General features: G+C 42.9%; 1 protein-coding gene across 1 annotated transcript in view; it reads left to right on the top strand.

Annotated features, from left to right (window-relative positions):
• Nucleotides 1-151: 151 nt before the first annotated feature.
• Nucleotides 152-10697, top strand: part of LOC103740956 (dedicator of cytokinesis protein 8) — a gene marked incomplete at both ends in the record, with an annotated part of 25436 nt that continues 14890 nt past the window's right edge. Inside the window, 7 exon segments of the mRNA XM_008841635.1 lie at nucleotides 152-334; nucleotides 680-809; nucleotides 1866-1953; nucleotides 6105-6201; nucleotides 7763-7897; nucleotides 8751-8903; nucleotides 10219-10377. Of these exon segments, the coding sequence (XP_008839857.2) occupies nucleotides 170-334; nucleotides 680-809; nucleotides 1866-1953; nucleotides 6105-6201; nucleotides 7763-7897; nucleotides 8751-8903; nucleotides 10219-10377 (927 nt within the window).

The raw sequence follows: 10697 nt of genomic DNA, 5'->3' as shown, positions 1-10697 counted from the left end.
GGGAAGACAGGACTACTGAAAGTGAATGCCCAGCCGAGGAAGCAGTAGCTACTATGTTCTAAGAGATTCTTATCCTTTAAGTTTTCAGTGTTTCTGTTTCTTGACTTTCTTGCCTGACCATGCCCCCCCACCTCAATTTGCCTCCTTCCAGCCCTATAAGCAGTACAACATGCTGAACGCAGATACCACCCGCAACCTCATGATCTGCTTCCTCTGGATCATGAAAAATGCCGATCAGAGCCTCATTAGGAAGTGGATTGCTGACCTACCTTCCATGCAACTGAACAGGATTCTAGACCTGCTTTTCATCTGTGTCTCCTGTTTCGAGTACAAGGTAAGTATGGGGTGTCTCAATTGTAAACAACCCTTATCTCCCAAGTTCAATCCTGTCTTGTCACTTTTTCCTTTGGGCAAATAGCAGCATTATTAATTCTTCACACTTCTATATTTAAATCTACAGCCTATTTGCATACATGATCATTCCACAGGGAAAGGATATCTGCCTTCTGCAGTGCACACATTCCTATTAACAAAGCTTCAGCATAGGAGTCCCCAGAAAAATGTCTGTACAGTACAAGTCAAAAGTGGCCGACATGACCTGCAGTGTCCTCTTTTGATGAATCTCTCCACCAACAGAGATCTAACCGAACCAAATGTCTTCCTGCTTCTGTCCTTCCAGGGAAAGCAGAGTTCTGACAAAGTCAGTAACCAAGTGCTGCAGAAGTCGAGGGATGTCAAAGCCAGACTGGAAGAGGCCCTGCTCCGTGGAGAAGGGGCCCGAGGGGAGATGATGCGCCGTCGTACTCCAGGTATGTGGGTAGCACACCCCCTTACCCCCCGACCCCCAGACAGGACAGTTCCCTTTGTGGGAAAGAAAGTCCTAGGGCATCACTCCTTTGGGACAGCAGGAGGTTCTGGGATCCCATGCAGGACTTTTAGAATGTTTGCTCTCTACCTTTGAGGGCAAGAGTCACTATTGTAAGATCTAATTATCCTGAAAATGTCCCCAAATACCACGTTTTAATTTTAAAAAAAACAAAAAATGAGTAAAGGTCACATTCAAGAAATCAATGGTGGATGAGGTGGGCAGTGTATCCCTCAAGGCTGAGGTTTCTGGAGGGGACATGGTCAACAAACTGGACAGTTCTGGACTCAAAGTCATCATTCAAGGTGCTATTTAGAAGTTGTAGCCAGGCAGGGTGGCACACACCTTTAATCCTAGCACTTGGGAGGCAGAGGCAGGTGGATCTCTGTGAGTTCAAGGCCAGCCTGGTCTACATTACATTCTGAGTTCTAGACCAGCTGGGGCTACAGGGAGACCCTGTCTCGAAAAGACCAAAAAACGATAAAAAAAAATAATAGAAGTTGTTTCCTCCCGCCAAACAGCTTCAGTGTTCGTGTTCTGTCCTCCTAAGGCCCGTATGCATCCCACGTGACTGTGTTCATCACTAAAACCCTGAAATGCCAGGAACCCTCAGTCTTGCTCTGTGTGCTGCTAGGAAAGCAGGGACATGGTGGCACCTGGGAGGGAGCTCAGCTTTTTCAGTAGTGGTCGGTACCTTCACACAATGCCGTGCCCTCCTTCTGAGCAGTTCCAGGAGAGCCTCATACAGCCCCTGCTCATGGGAAATATGACCCTGATGCCCTGGAAAGGCAAGATGCCTTCCAGAGCTGCCTCCAGTCAGTCCATCAGGGAGCCGCCTACCACACACACAGGCATGGCAGCCTTGTCTCTGCAGCAGCCACAGGCTCTAATTAACAGGAGATGTGTTGAGTCTTCCCAGTTAAGCTTGGGACTGAACTTTTGGTTATCTTGCCAAATTTCATGCTAATCGAAATCCTGTCATGCGTTTCTTAACTCCTAGGGAATGACCGATTTCCAGGCCTAAATGAAAATTTGAGATGGAGGAAAGAGCAGACACATTGGCGGCAAGCTAATGAGAAGCTAGATAAGTGAGTCACTCAGCAGCTCTCTGCTGCTTTCCTTTACAGCCTTCAACTGTCTTTCCCAGGCTACTTGTGTTACTGGGACAGCTGCATCCTTCCAAGGATAAGAAAAGGAAACATCAGTGTCGGTAAATAGGGCTCTAGTGACCCATGGTGTTCAGACCTGTGAGGAGTTCTTATATGAAATCATTGATAAGCACCTAAAGAAAGAGTCCTGGTGTTTAGCGGCCTCAGGCAGCTAATGAAAGTGACTGGGAAGGAGCAGAGGAGACAGAACCGGGTGCCCAGCCACACAATTCCAAATTTGTATTTTCATTACGAAAATGGCGGGCGAAGATGACAGAGATATTCAGGGCTATATGGAATATGTCACCCTTATATTTTGTTGTTAAAAAATTAGAAACATCATAAATGCTCAAGAATAGGGAAATATATAACAAAATATGAGGTTGTTAAAATGTTGTGAAATCATTTAAATGACATGGAGAAACATTTGTGAATCGGTAAGTGAACAAAAGTAGAGCTGACCCTTGGTTTCAGTGTATAGTCTCAAATCTCTAATTACACATAGAAGCTGCTTTATAAAAGCCTAGAAGGAAATTGACTAAAATATTAGTAGTGGTTTTCTTTGGGTGGTGAAAATGTAGGCGATCGATACTCTTTCTTTTACACTTTGTTGTGCTTCCTACACTGGATTTGTGTTTTGGTATCTATTACAATCAGAAAAACAGTACAAAGAAATTAAAGAACATCCCTGCTTGGATTATAACATATGCCATGTATATGTATGCGTGCGTGTGTGAGTGCAGGCACACACACACACACACACACACACGGAGGGAGGGAGAGAGAACTGTATTTGTAAGAGTTTAGACATACGAGGACTAAAACTAAATGTATTTGGATAGATAGGGTCTTCCTTGCCTCTTAGCAGCAGGTAACCTGAGGAGTCCCAGGGTTCACTGTGCAAGACATTGAACTGTTAAAGAACCCACACATATGGTAAAACGTAAGTAGTATAGCTTCATGGAGCAGAAAGTGCCCATCAGAGGAAGAGTAGGGAAGACTGAATAGCATATTGTTTTATAAACAGTGTTAATGTCTTTACTGTTTCTACAAGAATGATACTTTTTATTTATGCAACTTTTGGGAGCCAAACTTATTATAAAACCTCACTTAGGAAAGTAAGTTTTGGTCTTATTCATAATGCCAGTTTGCTTTGAGCATTTACGTCTTGGTCTAATTTCCCTAACTAATATATAAGATCTTTGGTTCTGTGTGTCAGTACACCTTTGCACCCATTTTCAAAATGGAAATTCGGGTTTGAAATGTCATGGTGGGCATGTGTTCCTACTTTCTCTATTTCTCTGCTCCTTGCCAGTTGCTTTCATTAACTGTATGAGGTAACCAGCTCAGACTGTGTACAACAGCAGCAAAAATGTGTGCAGTGGGTGCAGAACTGCTTAGATGGTTAGGACATCTACTCTAAAGATTAAAACATGAGCCTAACAAGGCATGCTTTGGCTGGGCTGTGTAAATTGACGCTTTAGGAAACTTTTCCCTTTCTCTGGCAGCATCAGCACAGTCATGACTGAAACCAGGCAGTTCTCCCCAGTTCTCAGTCCCCAGCTCCCTGGTGGGCTGCTTATTATTGTAATGAATGATGATGTCTGCAGTCCTTCAGCAGCTGTGTCTTAGAAAAGTTGTAGCCGGGTAACTTAGAGCTATTTGGAAACATTGTTGCAATTTTTAAATGACATCTTCTACCCTTTTCTTTTAGATTTCCTTTCATTGTTTTGGCTGTGTTTCTTTAAGATCAGTAATTTTTAACCTGGGTGGCACATTCAACTGGGAGCTTTCAAAGTACCCTATTTTTTAAATTATTAATTTGTTTTGAGACAGGGTCTCACTATGTAGCACTGGCTGACCTGGAACTGGCTATGCAGACCAGGCTAGCCTCAAACTCATAGATAGCTGCCTGCCTCTGCCTCCCAAGTGCTCGAATTAAAGACATACACCGCAACACCTGGCATCAAAGTGCCCCATTTGAAAATGCCCAAAGGAATCTCAGATCAGTGAATTCAGAAACTCCAGCATTAGGACCCAGGGGTTAGTATTTAGTAAAACTCTCCAGGTGATTTGATTGTGTAGACAATGCTGAGCCACACAGGAAGGGTGGCAGTATTGCATGAATTGCTTAATACTGCTGAACAATACAATTAACAGATTACCAAGATGGTAAGTTGCCTCTTATGTGCATTTTCAAAATTAGGCTAGGACACTATCTCTGCACTAGCCATTCCAGGAGCTAGTAGCTACATGTGGCTATGAGGCTTGAAGTATGGCTATTTGAAATTGGGATGTAGAATAAATAAAATAGGCATGCAAGATTTTCTATTTCAGTAGGAACTTTCTATTGATTACAGATCACTATATATTGGTTAGATATATTGATTGATATATTAGGTTAAATAAAATGTATTAAAAATTAATTTAATCCCAGCACTCAGGAGGCAGAGGCAGACAGATCTCTGTGAGTTCAAGGCCAGCCTGGTCTACATAGTGAGTTCCAGGCCAGTTTGGGGCTTTCAGGGAGACCCTGTCTCAAAAAGAAAAAAAAAAATTAATGGCTTTCATTTCGTTTTGCCTTTTTGAGTAATATGTGTGTTCCCTGTTATATATCTGTTGGATAGTGTGGCTTTAACTTTAAACCTACCTGTAAATTAATAGAAAAAAGCTTTTAGAGTTCACTTATTTTACACATACACTATCACTTGTAGGTGTCAAGCAACTAGGACTGGAGAGTCTATCCTAAGTGTGAAAACAGTTAAAAATACCTTTCTGAACACTCAGTGTAATGTAAGCAGCTGTGTTACTGGAGTAAGGGAAATAGAGAACAGCTACCTTGTAATCTTGGGCCAAGATTTGAGCGGACAGTATAATACCCTAGCCTCTGTGGTAACATCTTTGCCATTAGAGCATCTTGGGAAAGTTAACGTTTTATATCTCTCTTTCCTTTAAAATACTAACTTTGGAGAGTAAAACAAACTATAGTGGCATTCTCTTACCTACAGGAGATACATCCCAAGAACTACATGCAGTAGGCACCCAAAACTGTAGATAGTACCAACTCCTAACCACATCACCATGATACTGTGTCAGTCAATCTGAGAAACAAGACAGCTGCTAAGTAAAAAAAAAAAAAAAATGTGAGTAGTATATACAGCATGGGTACACGAGGCAAAGCAGTGGTTCACCTGGCAGGATGGAACACTATAGCACACCACTCAGAAGTGTGCACACCTTATAGCTGATGAGTTGTTTATTTCTAGAATTTGTTTTGCAATTTCTCATTTAATATTTTCAGACTGCAGCTAACCATGGGTAATGAACGATTGAACGCAAAGTTATGGATACGGGAGGCTACTTTCTCTCTTTCCAGCTTCACTTGGTGAGGATAAAGACTAGCATATGAGGATGGATAGACTAGTACGTAAAATGCACCAGTACCTTTAAATGAAACCTGGCAATTTCCTGCTTCCTACTGGGAAATAACCAGTCCGGTAACATCTAGCGGGAATGTTCAGTGCCCTCCCCACGGGAATGCAAGCTGTGCTTCCCACCCAATAACTGAGCAACCCCAGGTAGACTTCGGATAGTGAAGAGCCTGAATCTCCTAGTCCGGGTTGCAAAGCCTCAGCCTTTTCTCCCAGCAACATCACTGTTTGCCAAGTTCACGTCACCCCCAGTCTCTCCAGCATGTTACAGGGGCTTCCCCTCACTCTGATCCTGAGCTAGTTCTCACACATGAACTGCAGAGGCCCTGAGGCTTCAGGTGACCATCTGATAGACTCACCTAATTGTTAGTAGCAACAAATAATTGCTTCTGTACCTATTTTGTTATTTTTATGATTGGCATCATTATTAAGTAGTGGGGATGGGGATAACCTGGAGACTTCACTAGACAGTCTTTCCACAGACATGAACCTCAGGAAACACCTGCAGCCCTTGGCTACCTTGAGGCCAGCTGCTTCATTGTTATTTCATGGTTGACTGTACCGAACAATTCTTCATGACCTGGTGCATAGGCTGGCGTCATGGGAACCTGGCCAAGTCTGATTGTGCTTTAGTCTAACCTCCTCTTGTGTTTTTCTTAGAACAAAGGCAGAATTAGATCAAGAAGCCTTGATTAGTGGCAATTTGGCTACAGAAGCAAATTTAATCATCCTGGATATGCAGGAAAACATTATCCAGGTAAGGAAAACACACACCTCCTCTGATCTGTTAATGAACATGTTTCCTGGAATCTAAAAGGGAATTCTTTATTCAAAACTGAGGAAAAAGTAAATATGATTCCAAAGTGCTTTTTTCCCCCTGGCTTTTTGAGACAGGGTCTCACTATGTAGCCCTAGCTGGCATGGAACTCACTATGTAGACTGGGCTGGCCTCGAACTCACAGATCCCCCTGCCTGTGCCTTCCAAGTGCTGGGATTAAAGGCATGTGCCTGCACACTCAGCCCAAAATGCCTTTTTAAAACAGAAATGGGGAAGGTTTACTATTTACAACAGCCACCTTACATACAAATTCTAGAGACACCCCACATTCTTCTGGCTTCTCAGACTTGCAACTCCCTTGGAAAAAGTTGGGTGTTTGATGAACTGACTTTCAAGGTTAAAGTAACCCAAATACATGCCAAGTTTATAAAGTGGCTGGTGGCCTTTTTCTTAACATCTGGAAGAAGAATGGCAACTAGGTTTCTCCTGATGAGTCAATTCCGGTTAGATAATGGTCACTGGCCGGCACAGGAACTTTATGACTACACTAGGTAAAAAAACAAAAAACAGAGCTAAGTGTGATAAATGATATTTGTTTTGGACTCAGATGGCTAAAAGATAGTCATTTATCCCATGAATTTGCCATTCCTGCTGTAGAAAACTGCAGTCAGCCCTCCATATCCAGTGGTCCTTACATTTGACCAACCATTGATGGAAAATATTTAGGAAAAAATACATCTGTATTAAACATATACAACACTTTTAGGTTTCCCATGATTATTCCCTCAACAATACAGTATAGCAACATAGTGTTTACATTGTGTTTGGCACCATAAGTAATCTAGGATGATTTAAGTTCATGGGAGGATTGTGTGGGTTCTATACAAATCTTACCCGCTTTCTATAAGGTTGCTGAGCATCTAAGGATGGCTCAGGTATCTCTGAGATTTTTCTAGCATTGATCATTGAAATGCTTGGCATTTCATCCATGGTATTTTTATACAACAGAACTTTGAGTGCTATATACCTGACGCCAGGCCTCAAAATGATTTGCAGTTTCCTCAGAAAGCTGAAACATGAAACATATTTGTTATTATCCTTGTTAATCCTTCTTTAGCTGATAAATAGGCCGCTATTGAGAAACATCGCTGTCACCTAGCCAGCACTATTGTACTGGGAAGCCTGCAATTGGTTTTGCAGTACTCAAGGAAAGCCATGCCTTATAATACAAAGAAAGAACATTCCAAAAGTTTAGCCCAGGCTGGAAGGAGGTGTGCCTTAGAATTTTGTTTAGGATTCCAAAATTAGGCACAAATCACAAATCAATTAGTTTTGAAATAAAGTCACTGGGAAATAGAGTTTAAGCTCTGGTGCTTGTTAATGGGTGATATAAATGGTGCTCTCCAAAGCCTTACGACCTTCAGCTGAGAAGATGGCAGAACCAGATCACCAAGCTCCCCAGCAGCAGCCTCTCTGCCTTCAGCCTTCTGTTTACCAGCACAGTACAGGGATTCAGTGATGGTGTTCTTCCATCCCCCAGGCAAGTTCAGCCCTGGACTGTAAAGACAGCCTGCTGGGAGGTGTCCTGCGAGTCCTGGTGAATTCTCTGAGCTGTGATCAGAGCACCACCTACCTGACTCACTGCTTTGCAACACTTCGAGCCCTCATTGCCAAGGTAAACACGGCATACTTGTTTTCTTTCTCTTAAGAGCAGGATTTTCATATAGCTCCCTTACCTCTGCACCCAACCAAAATCCATGGGGAGTATTAAGTGGCACGGAGAAGGAGTCTTCGTTCTTCCTAGGAAGAAAGTAGATGCACTGGTTCTCAGGGAGTCACTGTGGGAAGCCAAACAGTGACTTTCATACTTGAAGTGTGGCCCTAACTATAGAAATTCCAAATGACCACTCACTAAAAACCTGTGACGTGATAGAAAAAATCAATTGCGAAACTGCACTTTCCCCCCTTTTCTTTAATACCCTATCAGAGTGAGATTAAATCCTGTGCGTGACTCCTGACAAAACTTCCTGCCCTGTGATAGGAGGTTTAGAAATTAATTTCTGATGCCTGAGAATGCTCTTTGGTTAGTAGTCTGTTTAGGCTTTTTTTTTCCTCCTTTATGAGAAATCTTATTGACTGCCTTCTACACAGAATCTTTTAAATTTAGAAAGTGGATTTCTGTCCAGTGCTGTAATAATTTTCTCTTTCTTAGTCACCATTAACTTCCAAGGAACTTATGAAACTCATAATTCCTTCAAAGCTGTGACTTCACCGGTGACTGCAGCTTGGCTAACAATGAAGTTAACAGCATAGCCCCGACCTCAGTTGTGTGATTCATAATTAAAGCTTAAGTGGAAGTCATTGCTTACATCCATCCTCTGACTCATGCAGCTCATTTTCTATATGAGCAGTGTGTTAATTCTTCCAGGCTTTCTGTTTGATTGAGCAGACATTTCCTGCTACAGCAGACATCCAGAGAGCTTATGAAAGTGCCAGTGATGCCTGATGGTCCCTTGTATCTCTTCTAGTTCAGAGACTTGTTGTTTGAGGAGGAGGTGGAGCAGTGTGCGGACCTGTGTCAGCGAGTGCTGCACCACTGCAGCAGCAGCATAGACGTCACGCGGAGCCAAGCCTGTGCCACCCTCTACCTCCTCATGCGCTTCAGTTTTGGAGCCACCAGTGTAAGAGCTCAGACCAGCTGGGGGGTCCGGAGTCAGGAGAGAACATAAATGCAAAGCATTGGAAGAGAGGGAAGCTTTCAGTGTGGCCTTTTATGTCTTCCCTTTGAGAAGGAAACCTGTGAATCTGTAGGTGGGCACTCAGAAAGTGACTGGCAGCCTTGGAGAGTGCAGTGCTTTCCAGCAATCTAAGACACAAAGGAATATTTAGATTAAAAAAAATTATTGTATATGGGACAAACACAGCAGTCAGGTTAAGGACTCAGGAGAGTATGCCCTGCTTGTAAAGTCTGAGTTGGTTCCAGTTCTGACCGGTGCCAGGGCAAACTGTGGAGGAGGAGAATTGTAAGTGGTCCTTGTCATCCAAACCTCAATTTTAAGTGAACTTAGAAGGTCTTGGAGTTGTTCTGTGGTAGAATAGCTAACCTCTGATTTAGTTTGTGCGTAGTTAGGTACATACATTTTGGATTTCTACTTCTTGTCACATTAGTGAGCATCTTTGTTATATTAAAAGATAAATTGGCCTGCCGGGTGTGGTGACGCACGCCTATAACCCTAGCAGAGGCAGGCAGATCTCTGTGAGTTCGAGGCCAGCCTGGTCTCCATAGCGAATCTGGGCCAGCTAGGGCTACAGGGAGACCCTGTCTCAAAAAGACAAAAAAAAACAAAAAAAAACTTGACCCACAAAAGGAATTCAGTCTCCTTAAGGTTTTATTTTGCTTTGTCTTGTTTTTTTCTGCGTTGTTTTAGTGCTTCTGGGAATCGAACCAGGGACTCCAACATACTAACCACTTTAGTACTGAGCTACACCCCTGGCTCTGGCCCTCAGACTATATTGGGGCTAATTGTTTAAAAGCCTGTAGGACGTGATCCATCAACCCTTGAGTAGCCATGTTCTTCCATAGTTCTGGAAAGAAAGGAAACACAGAAAATTCCCGTCTACTTTAAATCCAACAACTCAAAAGTGTTGGCTCACTTTCCTGGGCACATTCCTCTTTGCAAGTTCCAAGAAGAGACTCTTGGCATGAAAGGATATATCTGTGACCAACTGTACAAGATGTCCAGCATGGAGGCAGTCCAGACTCAATGGAAATTTAAAGGGAGCCTGACAGATTTATGTGAGCATAACATCCACTCAACCTAGTTAGACAATAATGTGAATCTTGTACAAAGTGTAGCTCACAGTTTATTGAGAGGAAAGGAAATGATTAAGACTAGAATAAAAGAAACATTGGGGTTTTGTTTTGTTTGTGTCTGGCCCTGCTGCCTTCAATTATTTGCTAACTGTCTCTTGTTTGTGTCATCCCTTCTGATGCAGAACCTCGCGAGAGTAAAGATGCAAGTAACCATGTCTCTGGCATCTTTGGTGGGCAAAGCACCAGACTTTAATGAAGAGCACCTGAGAAGATCCTTGAGGACAATTCTAGCCTATTCAGAAGAGGACACGGCCATGCAGACCACTCCTTTTCCCATCCAGGTAGACCAAAAAACATACCTGGTCTTATGCATGAGTTTGAGATTAGCCGATTAGAAGGACACACATTTATGTTCTCATAAGGGACTTATTGATTTATTTGTGTATGTTTGTGGCTGTGTCTGTGTGTTTGTATATCCGTGTATTTGTGTGTATCTGTGCACCTAAGTAGAGGTGCTTGTGGAAGCCAGAACAGAGTGTTGGATCCCCTGGAGCTGGAGTTACAAGCAGTTGTGGGCAGCCTAACATAGGTGCCGGGAGTCGAACTCTAGGCCTCTGGAAGAGCAATACGAGCTCTTAACTGCTGAACCGTCCTACTCACA

This window comes from Nannospalax galili, unplaced genomic scaffold (assembly GCF_000622305.1).
Source record: "Nannospalax galili isolate Female #2095 unplaced genomic scaffold, S.galili_v1.0 scaffold8200, whole genome shotgun sequence".
Taxonomy (NCBI): Eukaryota; Metazoa; Chordata; class Mammalia; order Rodentia; family Spalacidae; genus Nannospalax; species Nannospalax galili.
The sequence above is the reverse complement of the archived record's forward strand: the minus strand, read 5'-3'. Positions and strand labels throughout refer to the sequence as shown.